General features: G+C 39.5%; 1 protein-coding gene across 3 annotated transcripts; it reads right to left on the reverse strand.

Moving 5' to 3' along the window:
- Window positions 1-371: 371 nt before the first annotated feature.
- LOC122976012 (heat shock transcription factor 2 binding protein) lies at window positions 372-15559 on the reverse strand. 3 transcript variants are annotated; one of them, XM_044344260.1, is made up of 10 exons: window positions 15464-15558; window positions 15151-15240; window positions 13922-14057; window positions 13312-13415; window positions 11574-11723; window positions 11226-11370; window positions 10632-10749; window positions 9268-9371; window positions 5590-5789; window positions 372-741 (listed from the first exon to the last, which is right to left on the reverse strand). In XM_044344260.1, the coding sequence occupies exons 2-10, from the start codon at window positions 15199-15201 to the stop codon at window positions 712-714; spliced, it is 1038 nt and encodes a 345-aa protein (XP_044200195.1). In that variant the 5' UTR covers window positions 15202-15240; window positions 15464-15558; the 3' UTR covers window positions 372-711. The 3 variants fall into 3 exon arrangements, with proteins under 3 accessions (XP_044200195.1, XP_044200197.1, XP_044200198.1); XM_044344262.1 differs by having other exon boundaries at window positions 15380-15470; XM_044344263.1 differs by lacking the exon at window positions 372-741 and having other exon boundaries at window positions 5703-5789; window positions 9217-9371; window positions 15464-15559.
- Between the last annotated feature and the right edge of the window lie 96 nt (window positions 15560-15655).

Genomic DNA, 15655 nt, shown 5'->3' on the forward strand with positions numbered 1-15655 from the left:
ACTGCTGTGCAGATAATACTCAATTAAACACTGTAATCAGTGTAAATGTGTCTATATTATATGACTGCTTAAAAATTTGATGGATCATTTTTTAAAGCTTACTGCTGATTAAACAGATGTTCTCTGCTCAAGGAGCAGGACAACCTTGGTTCCTTCTCCTCATCTATTTAAATCTCACTCAGAAAGTTTTTTTCCAGCTGAGGAACTTTGCTAAACCCACACCCACTGTGTCTTTGCTGAGATGGAGATGATCATTCACACTTTTATTTCATTCCATCTAGCTTTGAAGTTGCAGCTCCTAATCTAAAAATGTTAGGGTTAAGGGCCTTGCTCATCATTTTCTATGAAATAGAATGATAGTGCTCTGAAAGTGTGCAAACATCATCTTTAATTTTCTTGTACAAACCTGTATTATCAAATTCACATTAAGTGTGTATCAACCAAGTAAGACACAGTGACGTGAACAAATGTGAAGGCTCAACATTGAACAGTGCAAGTAAAACGGTTATAAAAGTTTAGAAATACCAGTGAGAGGTTCTTCCTACTTTGATGAAAACTTTCATCTCTACAGTTTATTTTCAGTTACCTCACTTTGCATATGAAATGACAAACAAAATGTGCTAATAACAGCACACAGACAGAAGTAATGTGACATGAAGAGACAACACAGGGGGAGGACTGGACTGAAGATGCTGAATCCACAGCTGAATCTCAGAGGCTGCTCTGTTTACACCCCTGACCCTGGAAACACACAAACACCCTTCATTTCATCTGTCCTGCACTTAGGCATGAATTATTTTCTATTATAGCACTGCAATTTTAATATTAAACATAAACAGATACAAGTTTCAGATGAGAAAGTACAAATGTATCAGAAGTAAAGTCTTCAGAAAAAAAAATTACCAACACTTTCACTGGAAGAGGCAAGCACTTTGGCTGCTCCTTTTTCTCCTACTTAATTGCAGGATACATTGAGGATGATGAAAAAAGGAAAATCTCCAGGGCTGGATGGGTTACAGCCAAAGACTGTTAAAAATAATTGACATAGCCACCGTGACATCACCCATTGGTTTGTGGACTCCCGTTTTGAAGCCTCAAGTTTGTATTTTGACTGTTGCCATTTTGGATTTTTGGGGCCAGAAGTGACCATATTGGACGAGAGGGTGGAGCTGACCCTAGCACTATCTGCTAGCTTGGTTGGCATGGTGCATTTACAGTCTATGGTTAACTGTCATAATCCTAATGCTAATTTTCAAAACAGGCTTAAAACCATTGAAACAAAATGTACTTATTGGTAAAAACTGAACATCTGACTCCTTAAAGGATCTTTTAGTACAACAAAATGCTGAACAAGACTTTTTTAGGCGACCAAAATATTACAATTAACTTTCATGAACTGAAAATACACTTAAATAGTGACAGCTATGGCTACGTCTATACTCTGTGAATCTGGGGTTTTGCCATGGTTGTTACTTAACAAATGTTGTCGCCATAATAGCAATTTGCCTGTGAGCGGCCACGCCCTTAATTATGCATAACTTTAAGCCCTAATAAAATTTAAACAGGTGAGTTACATAAAAATTCTCCCCCCATACAGTTGTCTATGAACGGGGAAATGAGCTATCAAGACCAAAACTGTTTTTCGTACCAGGCTGTAAACATGTTTATTTCTGCTGCAAAGTTGGGCATTTTAACATGGGGGTCTATGGGGACTGATTTGCTTTTGGAGCCAGCCTCAAGTGGCCATTCGAGGAACTGCAGTTTTTGGCACTTCAGTGTTGGCTTCATTTTCAGCACTGGAGGTTGTTGCTTGGTTACAGCCAGAAATATATTATATATATATGAAATATATTATATTTCATATATATATATATATATATATATATATATATATATATATATATATATATATATATATATATATATATATATATATATATATATATATATATAAATATATTATATATATATATATATACATTATATTATATATTTTGGATATTTTGGCATGATGTGACTACTTTTCCATCTAGTGTGAGCAGCTGTCAGTTAATGTGCAATCCAGAATTGATGCTTCTAATCAATGACTCTTCCTGTAATATGATTTTCCATCAGAAATGTATCTGGCTTGTAAGTTGAATGAACAGCAGCAAAAAAAAATTGACTATTGACAAATCAAAGGGCTTATAGTCTATTAGAGATTTTAATCATGGAATTTTTATCAGCAAAATTAAATGAGGCTAGTACAGACACCATTGAGGCTTGGAAAAGAAAATAGGCATGGTGCAAGACCATATTCTCAAGATGAATTCTCTTTTTTGGCTGGTCTGTCACTGCGTCACTGACTGAGTGATGAAGCTACACCATTGGTTGGCCGAAGTATCCCAGAATGCATTTTGCACCAACTGACAGCAAGCATCAGAGATCAAGCTGTTGTAATTTTTCGCTGTAAGGCTGATAATATGTAACTTTATTAAGTTTTAATATTTTTACAGAAAGTAACCATTTAGATTTCGGTAAGATTCCTGTGTGTGGTCAGTTTATCCAAATTACGCCTATCTAAGAAGAGAGGATCTGTGAGCCATCCCCAGTGTAACTTCCTGTTAAGTTCTGCATGTTATATGCGTGTAGAAATAAAGCATTGCTGTATATATATATATAAAAATTCCAAGTACAAATATCTGTGAAATGTGACAAATTAGAGGAAACAGGAAATATTTAGTTCTTCCTCAGAAAATTCGCCAGAAAAAATTTCTAGGGAACAGAAAAAATTTCACTCTCTCTTAAAGGTGGTGACATCATCAACTGACTGCTCTGCAGACAGGCATATTGGATTCACACTCTGAACATGGTGGAGCCCTTTGGCATTAATGAGGAACTGAATTTTTCATGTTTCCTCTGAGTTGTCATACTTGATGGATGTTTGTATCTGTACTTTATGTACTTTTATAATGTTAATCCTTTGGCATGAATGAAGAGCTAAATATGTCATGTTTCCTCTAATTTGTCACATTTCACAGATATTTGTACTTGGACTTGTTGATTCTTATCTTTGTAACTTTAAGAGAGGTTTATGTTCTTTTGTTTCTGACATGATGTTAGGGGTGTGGCACTTGGACACTGACTATGGCAACTCCCAACCTCTGATTTATTATCCAATAGATTTGAAATCCTGTTCAACCAATTATTTGATGACAACTGGCACACCTGATCTAGGTTGATTACATATGCTGTCTGCCTCATGTCTTTGTTCACTCTGACTCTGATGAAGAGACACAGTTCTCAGTCGAAGACACAGTCGAAACGTTAGTCTGTTTGCACAATTAAAGGCTGTGAATTTATCAGTGTCCTCCACTCCCTTTTGTTCTCTGGAAATAAATAAATATTGATCAGAGTAATGACAAACTGTAAAGAGTGTATGAGAGCGAGCTACAGTTTGTAGTTTGGTAGTGTGATTAAAAATGGTGATGAAACACACTACAATAATAACGTCTCCATTCCCAAACACAGCACAGCAGTGTTTCCATTTGGTCAACGTCAAACAAAGGTGAACTGTGCCCTGCGAATCTGCCAGAGCAGCTGGAGATCTCACTGAAACAGGAAATGCATGCATGAATTTGTCTGAAGTGCAATGTGACTAAACCTTAATCCACCAGGAATGTGAACTTGTATGTATGTGATTGGCAAATGCAGCTGGATGGCAGCAAATGTTGAACCTGGTTCAACTTTTTTGCTGGACAGCCCTCTGCGTCGGTGCCAACGGACTGCCTCCATTCAAGTGAAATAGAGGAGTGTGTTTTTTCATGCAGGGCTAATGTCGGCCTGAACACTAAGAGAACCAGGTTGCAGCAACATGGCGGACAACAGTCATTGGCCCAATCGAAGTATCCCCCCTGAGCCCTAAACCCTGAACCCTCATGGATATAATTGACGTCACCTGGTAAGTGCTTGAGTGTGAGAGGCTGTAAAGGCTCAAAGTGGTATATAGGAATGGGACAGCACTTTGTGACATATCATGTTACCTTGACGATACCAAAACATGTTGTGTATGATCGTGGGTTTGGGACTTTTTATTTGACAGTTTTTACTTTCTCCATGGCCAAGGCATTTAAGATTCAAATTCAGTACTTTATTGCCATATCAACATGATTGATTGGAATTTGTCTTAGTGAGCTCACTTTACAAAAACAGAAAAAGATAAAAATAGTAAAACCACTCACTCATAAAGCAAATAATACATTAAATAAAGTATAAAACAGATAGGTAATATCCAACCCACAAAATAATCACGTGCAGGACAGTCAAGTAAGAGACTGACTGCCTGATTTGAACGTCTTCCAGGCTCTTGCCTTACAGAGTGGACGAGAGGTAACAGCATCATTAAGCAAAAATGAAAAGGAATGGTTGATGAATAAACTAGGTGTTTAATATAACCTAAACTTGCATTCCTCTGATTTCATGTGTTTTATGTACCATCTTAAGTCCTTGTTAATGTAGTGTTTCTATGTAAATGTAGGCATACCAGCACACCCACTATGCCAGGCTGAATACCCACATGCCAGTTTGTTTATGGTTTTTTTTTTTCCCCTGGTAACCCCGTATTTAATGCTGATTTAACATCACAACTCTATGAACTGTGGGTAATTCCTTCAGGCAAGTCTGCAGAGATGCCCTCATGGACTTAGTGGGAACACACCTCAAAGTCTGTGAATCCCTGAGTGTGGACATTGGGATTGGGCCATAAAAAAAACGGCCATCTGTAGACAGGAAGTCATGTGACAACATCTCGCCCTTTCAAAACAAGAGTAAAATTTCCCCCACAAACTATTTAAATGCATTTAAATAATTAAACTATTTATTTAAAGAAAAACCAAAAAGTAAAAAGTACTTTTTCTGCATCCCTGTCATTTCTCACTTTAAATCTCAAAATAATGTTTAGGATTTACCTTAAAAATCATTAAATATCAAAAAATATTTCTATTAATGAAAATCAAATTTGTTTTACATCAACATTCTACTTCATCAACTTTGCTATTTTCCCAATGACTATATAAGAACATAATACTATAGGCCTGGTTTATAACTCCTAAAAAATGAATGGCTAATACTCTGTTTTAAGTAACAGTATTCCTGTTTACCAGGCTGAGGCTCTAAATATCCTGCCTGGCCAAAAGTATGAGGACAACTGAACATGTGATAAGTGATATGTGATACCATGGACATTAATCTGCTGCTATAACAGTCTTTACTACTCTGGTTTCAGTCTTTTATGTCTCACCTTTTAACATCACAGATAAAGAACCAGTTATAAAAAATAGATTCAATAATAATAATAATGATAAAAAAAACATGAACTTGGGATGTCAGCCTCCCTCTCAAACTACAACTTATATGAATCTAATTGCAGTGGGGAAAAGCACAGACACTCCACTCCAAAAAACTGTTGGTCCACAGCTGAGCATTAACAGAATGAGTCTAGAAATAAGTTATGTAAATGTAAATTTAAATTTGTTTAAACACATTTATTTTGACACTACTCTCAATAAAAGCATTTCTGTGCTTTGACTTATGCACTTGTGACTGTGGTACCTGTTGGAGTGCTTGCAGGTCTTCCAGGGTCTGCTGGGCAGCCAGTCTCAGGCTGGGCTGCACACTGGAAGTGAGCAGGCTGACACGAGCCTGGAAGTCTGGATCCAGCAGAGAGGAGCCCAGCAGGAGCAGCACCTCCTCCTCCAACAACACTGACTGCAGAAGACGCAGAGAGTGGAGACACACCTCCCAGTCTCCATCTGTCACACAGACCAATAAAGATGAGAGCTATGCAGTGTGAAAGCTGACAGCTGGACACTCATTTTTTGAGATGGTCATCTCAAGAAAAATGACAAAATCATTTTCCAGAAGGGTGCCCCAAAACAACATGCATTTACATTCAGCTGTCAGCACACTTTAGCTGCTGTAGTAATTATGACAAGAGCAAAGGAGGAAATCAGGTGATATTATACAGCAACAAAGTCCACGTATGGAGGAGTTCTGTTTATAAGACTTGTTGGCTGTGTAATACTTATTAGTTTGTATAAGCTATGTTTCAATTCATAACAACAAATGTGATATTCCAAAAGAAAATTTCTCTGCTGTTTCTGCAGGATAATTTTCACACAGCCTCATCCATTGCCCACCTCATATTAGGAAAGGCACAGGTGTAATTAATTACATTAACAATAGCTTTGTTCTGTTCAAGTGTCCCAGTAAGTCATGACAGTGTGACAGTGAGTCATCAGGCACAATACCAAGACCCTGAAACTGAAGCAGCTAAATGGAATTTAGCCATCATTCATTTGATTATTTAAACCTGTGATTTTCCTACCATTACATGTCAAATATTTGCTGTGAAAAAGGGCTATACCTCATGTGACTGGTTATGGGTCACATAATGGTTTTCTTGCAAAGAGTTTCATAATTACTTCATGTTTACGTCTTTTTGAGGACCTGAAAAGATGTCACTGTTTCCTTTTTAGCTAGGAAACACTGCCAGCTGACATCAATGTGATTAAATAGTTGCTGTGTCACATTGCATCTGATTAGCTGACTAAATTAGATGTGGTTTAGAACAGAACCTGGAGAAAGTGTGGTAAGTTGGACCCGATTGCTGTGTCAAAAGGAGTACTGGTTCAGCTGAACTGCAGCTAAACCAGATGTATGATTTCCTTCTGAATTACATCTAGAGATGCCTCATCTTCAGTCACTCTTGGCCTAAATCCAAATGTCCACCCTCCACTTGCGGACTGAGCCCATTTGGGACTTCAGTCATATGTACTGTGACATGCTCACCATCATCATGTCAAGTCTGCCAGTGCGCTGAGCCACGAGGGGATAAAAATAGTACTTAAGACCCCAAGTGCTTCCACGTAGATAAACTGAAATTCCAGACCCTGTGACTCATTTCAAAGAGTTTTTTCTGAACTCTTCTTAATGGTTTTGACTAGTGTTCAACTGATTATTCAGTAAGCCTATCAATCACGCTGATATCTGGCAATTTGAGATAATCGGCAACGGCTGATTCCTGCGATCATGAAGCTGATAACCTTGTGAGCGATGATGATCACGGCTGTGAATTCTTGTGGTAGATAAAAAGGTCTACATTTGACTGCTAGAACCTTCGCTAATGCTAGAACTTTCGCTAATGCTGAGCAGTGTGCAGGGATGATCGCTGTACACCAATGTTTAATATAAACGCACAGGACTTCTTTTCCTAGGACGGAGACGAGATGACCAACCCTGCTCTGTCTCACTCTGCCTCTGATTGGCTAATATTCATTGCCTTCACTGGTTATGTTTAGACATGAGGAGTCAGATGTTTAGGGTTAGGGTAAGGATATCAGGGTCAGCCAATCAGAAGCAGGGTAGGGGCGGGTCTTTGCAGAAAATTACATTGCCATCCTATGAAAAAAAAACTCTAACTGTAACACCCTCTAGTTGGTGGGTTGACAGTGGTGGCCAAATCACTGCCCATCTGCTCCTGGCCTCCAGCATGCCTCCTCCCTTCTGTTCCAGAGTCAGCAAGAGGCTCATTCTGCTGCCTCATCCAGCCTGCAAGCTATTGTCTTCCTCTCCTTTCCTGCTATTTCCAAGGCTGTGAGCATCTTCCACACTGATTGCACTGGGAATCCTGTGCATCCAACCTCGACAGGGAATAGCCAGGCCTGCAACCCTTTGTCCTTGCACTCCTGGATCAGATCCTTGGTGGTTTTTCTTCCATGGGTCTCCTCACACCCTTCCTTCAACCAGGATTATGTTCCTCACGTGCTCTGACCAGATGGCCAAGTCTGGCCTCAGGGATGTTTGGATGACTGGGGGGAACTGCAGCTTCGTCACCAAGTCCACCCTCATTTCCCACCCTTGTGCCTTCTGGTAGATGTTACTCCTGGCCTTTCTGGGGTCTGATGGTTTCTCCCCTGCCCTGATGAACTGGATGAAATGTTCTGGTAACCCATGGACCTCTCTTCACCCCTGTATCTACTTTTCCCCATTGCTAGAAGTGGATGATTCCAAGGCCTTGGCTTCCAGTGCATGAGTTTCCAATGATGCCTTTCAACTTGAGTGCACTTTCTGCCTGTGCCACCAATGCCACCGGGGAGGGAACCTCCTTTTAACTGTTGCGCTCCAACCTGCCAGGTGGGGGCATAACAGACCAAGGTTCCAATTTTTTGTCAAAACTTTTGACCTCAGTCATAGCTTTACTGTCAATAAAAAACACCAAAGAGCCAGCGCTTATCATCCTCAATCCCAAGGCATACTTGAACATTTCCATAAAAAATTTGTCCATGTCAAGAAGAAAGAGAGTGGGGTGAGGGGTTACCACTCTTCCTCCTCCTAGCTGCCTGAGAATTGCTGTAGGAATCCACAGGTTTCAGCCCTGTAGAGTTAATTTTTCATCACCAATCAATATCAAACTGTGGTGATGTAGTATCAGAGCAGTCTGGACAGTTGCAGTGTCCAAGCACAGTGTCCAAAAGGGGTGTATCTGTTTGATAAAAGAGCCTCTTCCAGGCAGACTCCTCCTCCTCCCAACAGAAATAAGCAAACTGAGATGTCCTTCATGATGGCAGACCACATCAATTTCTAGGTCAACTGAGGATAGAGGTGATGAGAAACATCCACAATGTGTCAGTTCCACTGAAGCCATGGAATTCCCACCTCACTACCCTGCAGCTGTGTTCTGCTGAATGGGCATTCTGAGGCATTTGGCAGGTATGGCAGGCATCATTAGCATTTCTATTATGTGATTAGCTGCTCTTCCCATTTACATGGCAGACAAGGTGTTTCAAAAGTGTTAACGGTGTTAGATCTTAAAATGAAATAATAATTCAATTTTCTCTATTTTGTCCCTTTTGGAGTGGCCATAATAATATAAAGCACATTCCATTGGCATTTTCTTGTATTGTGTGGAAAATGTGTGCTCTGAAATGGACCAACAGGTGTCAGCATATAATTATGTTTTATTTTTTAAAGAAAAAAATAAATATTTTTATAGCTTGCAAAAATCTGACAAAAATCTTCTCAGCATGGAAGGGTTCAAGAATGCACATGCTCAACATTGTTCATCAGTGGTGCCTGTTGTGCACATACTGCATATGAATGGACAGTTAATGGCCTTGATAAGGTGAGGGAAGCTGGGACCTATATTGTGGAAGCAGAGGGTGAGACTATTTCACAAACCTTAATGTGTGTGTGTGACTTGCAGTTTAGTCTTCCTACTGGTCTCCTTACCATCCAGCAGGGTCCAGATGAGAGACAGCAGTCCTGGGTTCTCACTGATGTACTTCACCCCCTTAACACTGATGCTGACATTATACAGAGCCATCAGCATCAACCTGTAGCAGAACACCAGCAGTCAGCTCTACTGTGTACTGCAAGAGGACAGTACTGACACCTACTGTCCACATCCAGACACCAACATGCCTAACTGAATCTAAAATGCTTCTGTTGAGCAGACTTCATCCACTATTTGTGGATCCATACACTTTTTTAAACTTGATAATACTGCAACACAGCATCTTCATTCCTCACCTGCTCTCAAGTCTAGGGTATAACTATAGTTCTTCAGGGTACAATGCTTTAAGACATTTGTCAGCTCGTAAAAGGCTTTAAAGTAATTTGGCCATTCTTTTAGGTAAGAAATTCTAATTATGCACCTGTTTTGTTTGCAAAAATGTCCACACTCCACACTATCAAAGCTGACAAAACAAAATCACCACTTCGTAGCTGTTCTGGAGCTTTTGATTATATCACATAATCTTCATCAGCAGATGGAGTTAGTTGTCATAGTATTATAAATGTTTAAACTTCCATTTATTTTCAGCAAATTTCCCACCTGCTAAAGAAGATCATGTGGTATGATTGAAAGATCCACAACAGCTGCTAGTGTATATGTATCAAGATTGTTTTCTCAACTGTTGTTTCCAAGGTCAAGAGAGAAACTCAATAAGGATGTCTGTGAGTCTGTAATTAAAGTAAATTGTGTCTATTTGAGGACTACAGAGGATTTCATTCTTTTTTGTGACATTGCTTGTCTCATTGTACTATGTGTTAATCATTTTTAATATGCAGATATGAAGGCAAAGGGCCTTATGCAAAAACATTACTGTATTCTTCTCCTTCTCTAAACTTCTTTTTGTTCCGTGAGGTTTGCTTGCGCGAGTGTTCCAAGTCAGATTTATCAAACTTTCTTAACTTGTTTCAGCCTGATGAATGTCATCTATTCAAAAGGAGGTACGTGTTTGGTAGATTTGATCATTAGCATAATCGACATCATGAAAATTTCCATACAAAGGGACCTTTTCCGCTAAGTTTTGTGGACAGGTTCCATTGACAAAATGTTTCCAAAGAGTCAAAAGAATTTGACAGCGCTGAGCTTCAAGTCAAATTCATTCAGATGAAGGCATTATGATTTAAGGTCAAATGAGTGTTTTTGCTTTGTTTAGAAAGTCAGTTCGAAGTACAAGAAAATTGGTGAATATCACAAATTCTCCTAAACCATTTGTTTGTGCCATTTAAAAGCAGATCTGTTCATACAAGTGCTTCTTGCATGAGGTCTGATGTCAACAATGAAACTACCAGGGGTGTCTTCATACACTTTCAGTTTGGGGAAGACACCAGGCTTCATCAGCTCCAGCAGCTTCATCAGAGTGTCCAGCAGAATGTGAGCCGAGCTGGACAGGAAGTCCCGCCCACACGTTACTGCTGCTATGTCTGGTTGACAGGAAACAAAGACAACACAGGTGATTGGGTTATTAGGGGACACCTGGTGTTTCTGTGAACCACATACACATTTCATGTTCATTTATGTTGATCTCAGGCCACGAATGAACAGCTGACATCAATGACTCAACACATTTGAACTTGTTTGATATGATCACAATGTCATGACTGCAGTTGTCTGTTCTTCTCAATCAGACTGGGAAATGATATTATGACAGTACATCCACATCAGCTGCTGCTGTACAGCTTGAGGCTGTTACACTGAATTATGCCCTGTATACATATTAAGTAAGATCCACTTCTAAATCATATGAGCTGCTGTTACTGAGTAGATCCAGGCAAGACTCACTGGTATAAAACCTACTGGTATGGAGTGTTTATTCTTAAATGATCAATAGAAAAGTGGTGCAAAATAAAACTGTGTGTGAACACACCAATGTGTTGCAAAACAGAAGCTGTGAACTCACTCGTAATGGTTCCAGCCAGAGCCAACACAAACTGGTGCTCCTGAGAGTTGTGGTCCTCAGTTTGAGTTTTCACCTCTTCATCCAGAGATCTGACAAAACTCTCCAGAGTCTGAGCAGCTACAGCCAAAAAGGACTGCAGCTTCCCCTGCACCATCCGCGCACACACACACACACACACACACACACACACACACACACACACACACACACACACACACACACACACACACACACACACAACCATACATAATGTACACACATCAGGCCATACAACTCCAAGCTGTCACAGCTGTCACATATCAAATGTCATGGTTTACTATGACAGACAGACATGTGGACACATCTCACATCAGCCAGCCAGGTTGTGACTGTGTCCTCCCGGGCAGAGCAGCTCCACAGCAGACTGCAAGCTGCAGATCCCAGACCAGAGCAGAAGTCTGCCTGCTGCTGCAGCTCTGCTCCACTCTGCCACAGCTGCTCACGCAACAGCAGCTTCTCCTGCACACACACAGACACACAGACACACAGAATTTGGATGTTTGTTGTCAGGGGTCCATCACCAGCCAAAAAGTAATAGTTCAAAGCTTTCTCCTGCTTTTCTACATACACTTATAATGACCTGCTGATTGACTCTAACATACTTTAAAAATAATACTGATAATGCTATTAATAATAATGACACCAGACTATGCAAATATCATGTTAATTAGTGGATTATTAATGTAATGCATGTGACACATGACAAGGTATCCTGATATAATAATATAATGGAAGAGGTGAAGCCAAAAAACATCACATTTTTGTGGAATTTCCATTTTCTATATAGGGACATTTTTTTAATGTTACTGCTATATATTTATCATAATGTTTATTTAAAAAGGACAGGCTATCTGCATGGCTATATCGCAATAGTAGAATGAGAAATGTGTTTTCTTGTCAGCTGAAACAAATCTTTAAAGGACAAGTTCACAGTTTTTCAAGTGTGTCTTAAAACAACAATCAGGTGTCCATATGAACAGTGAAAGAAGTTTTCCTCACTGTAATCATCCCTCCTGTTCATACTGGCTATTAAAAGATCCCCTTCAAATGTGATTCCAGTGTAAGTAATGGGGGCCAAAATCCACAGTGTGTCCACACAGTCATTTAGAGCAAAAATGCATTTAAGTGCAAAAATGCATTTAAAGGACCAGTGTGTAGAATTTAGTGGCATCTAGTGGAACAGACTTGGAAATTGAATATAATATTAATGAGTAAGTTTTAATTAGTGTATAATCACCTGAAAATAAGAATCTACAGAGGGAGCAGGTCCTCTTCCACAGAGCCAACTGTGTTGCACCATCATATTTCTACAGTAGCCCAGAACAGACAAAACTAATGTTTTGTTCATATGAACAGTGACAGAGGTTTTCCTCACTGAAATCATTCATCCTGTTCATTAATTATTAAAAGATGCTCCAAATGCTCCAAATGCTTCAAATGCTTCAAAAGCTTCAAATGCTTCAAATGCTTTCAGTGTAAGTGATGGGGGGCAAAATCCACAGTGTGTCTACAGTCATTTAGTGCAAAAATGCGTTTAAAAGTTAATGTGAAGCTTATATGAAGCTTCAGCAGTCTGAGTTAGTCATATCAAGTGGATATCTGACACATTTACAGTCTTTTTAGCATCAAATTCCCTCTTTGTGTTTCCTTGGACAGTGTTTCCCTGTTGAGCTGTGGTGGAAGTATAGTAACAAAAAGAGGGACTTTGGCACTAAGAAGACTGTAACGTAGAAAGATATCTACTTGATTTGACTCATTTGGATGCTGAAGCTTCATATTAGCTGCAGATAAACTTTTAAATACATTTTTGCACAGAAGGAGGACTGTGGATTTTGTCCCCCATCACTTACATTGTGAGTGCATTACAAAGGGATCTTCTAATGGTCAGTATGAACAGGAGGAATGATTACAGCAAGAAAAACATGTTTCAATGTTCATTTGGGCTCCTGACTGTTTTTTAAGACTGACTTGAAAAATTGTGAACCTGTCCTTTAAAGCTGGATCTCGTTGTGTAACAGTAAAGACATATGAGCTCTCTCTCTCATACCTCTCTCTCTTTCTGACATTCAGTCTGCACTGCATCCAGTCGGGACTGAAGATGAAGACACTCCTGTCGCAGCTGCTCCTGTTCCTGTGCAAGTTGCTCCTTCACTACATGCACACACACACACACACACATACACACAGGTTTCTCCTGCATTTCTATAATGTCACTGATAATGACCTGCCGATTGACTCTGACATACTTTAAAAATCAGTGACAATGGACTATATAAGTGTCATGTTAATTAGTGGATTATTAATGTTGTAATGTTGTGATTTGTGACATTACAACTAGTTTGGAGCCAACGGTGACATTGATAACATTACATAACATCTCTTGTGTTATTTACAGTTCAAACAAACATATTGGTCTTAAAGCAGTATTTTCTGGAGTCAGAAATACACGAATTTCCTCATTATCATCAGATTTATTATAGAGTACTAAGTGCCAACCCAGCTTTCTACCTCACCACATGGTCACATGATTCAGGTATGAAGGATGAATCCTTGGTTCCACTGTTCATGGAACATAAACTCAGTGGACAGTATCACACTAACAACTCTCTCAAACCACCTTATTTTCTGTTTCATGGTTAAGCTTCATATATGCATACGTGTCTGTGCTGCTCGAGATTTACGCAGCATTTCAATCAGGTCCCCATTCAGAACTCTGGGCAGGAACTCCCTCAGCTGCATGACTTCTGTGGTTAGCTTCTCTAAATCTCTTTTCCTCACTCTAACAAAACCATCCTGAAAGAAAAAACAGACAGAATGTCAATACACACATGGATCTGGAGAGATGTTATTAGTATTTTAAAAAAGTATGATTGTAATCCACCCACTATAGTGGAAATAGTCTAAGAATCGTCAGAACCACAGCAACTATTTAATCCAGTACACACTTAGGATAACAACACTGGAGCTATAAACACACCAGCGGCTAGACTTCTTTCTTAATTATTGATAATCACATCAGTTGAGGTTGTTGTTGAAACTCTTTATTTTTATATTTACAATCTGTCTTTCAACATCTAACATTGTACACATAATAGAATGATTGAAACTGTCCGTCAGGTAAAGCTGCATAACGTAGAGATGAGTTCTATTCAGGAACCACCTGCAGCATCACTCACCTGTCAGTCCCAGCCAGGCGAGGTGATTCTAATAGTTTGTCAACATGGGCAAAATATTAGGAACACTTTTGAATATAAAGCAGCCCAGAACAACACCACTATACAAAACAAGACTCAGAAATTAGCACAGAGTTGAAGCCACACCTGTCTGACAGTTTTAACAAAGTTATACTTAAAGTACAGCTGTTTAATCATTCTCCCTCATTTAAAAATATAAAATCTATGAACATACCAATATTCTTGATTTCAAAAGTTCAATCGCTGGACACAAGATGTCTGTTGTGAAACACATGATCAGTTGGACTGACTGATTGCCTTGGCCAGTGAAGAATATTCCACTGTTTGACCCTCAAACATTGCTCATTGCTTATAGTTTGTATGTTTATGACTGTCACTGCTGCACTCTCCTTGAATCAGGGAGTCCTGCACAAACAGAGTGTTTACATGATGTAAGAGATGAACTATGTCAGATAGACAAGTCCCTGAAGCCCTCATCCAATATGGAAGTGAGCATCCACCAACACCTCCAACTGAGAGGCAAAACTTCAAACTAATGGTAGCTATTGTTTTATTTTAAGTACAGCAAAAACAATAGAGAATGTGTAACTGCTTGCATAAACCATTGGTTAGCCCTGTAAAGTAGTCTGCTATAAATAGATCAACCACAGGTTGGACGTGTGTTGCTAGAGTAGCAGTATTATTGCTTTTACCTTTGCTCCATGACACAGAGCCAGCGATTTCCCGCCTAATGCGGCTGACATCTTATGGTCTGTCTCCTTCTGCTGCTGATTCTACTTTTCCTGTGAGGTCAAGGTATGGTTAATGTAACGTTAGCATCACTAGTAGCATCACCAGTAGCATCATAAATTGTTTACCACACTGTTCGTGTGGTAAAATGTACCAACATGCTACAGCAATATACACCATATTACTAGAGACCTGTTTAAATGATTCACGCAGGGTAAAAATCCTCGAGCCCAGCAAAAATAATATTTTCAAAGATAAATAAATTATTTTCCTTACTTCTGAGTAGTTATCCTTTTAACCTGTAGGGGGTGTAACGGTGGATAATGCTCCTAACCGGGTTTTAGCCACCACCCTGACTAGGTTTTAGCCTTCATCGTCTAAACTCATGCAAGCCTCGATGTGGCTCCGAGTGGTTTTGCCGCCAGCCCGACTCCAGTCCGGGTTTTGTTCTTCTCCGGCCAGCCAGAG

This window comes from Thunnus albacares, chromosome 24 (assembly GCF_914725855.1).
Source record: "Thunnus albacares chromosome 24, fThuAlb1.1, whole genome shotgun sequence".
Lineage (NCBI taxonomy): Eukaryota > Metazoa > Chordata > Actinopteri > Scombriformes > Scombridae > Thunnus > Thunnus albacares.

What these genes read in the sequence shown, in the direction of transcription:
- LOC122976012 (XM_044344260.1), bottom strand. Translation starts at nt 15,201, where the DNA reads ATGTCAGCCGCATTAGGCGGGAAATCGCTGGCTCTGTGTCATGGAGCA. An exon ending in GTCTTCCCCAAACTGAAAGT is followed by an intron (nt 9,372 to 10,631) that starts GTATGAAGACAC and finishes GTTCTGCTACAG; the next exon opens with GTTGATGCTGATGGCTCTGT. An exon ending in ACCTGCAAGCACTCCAACAG is followed by an intron (nt 742 to 5,589) that starts GTACCACAGTCA and finishes GTGTGTTTCCAG; the next exon opens with GGTCAGGGGTGTAAACAGAG.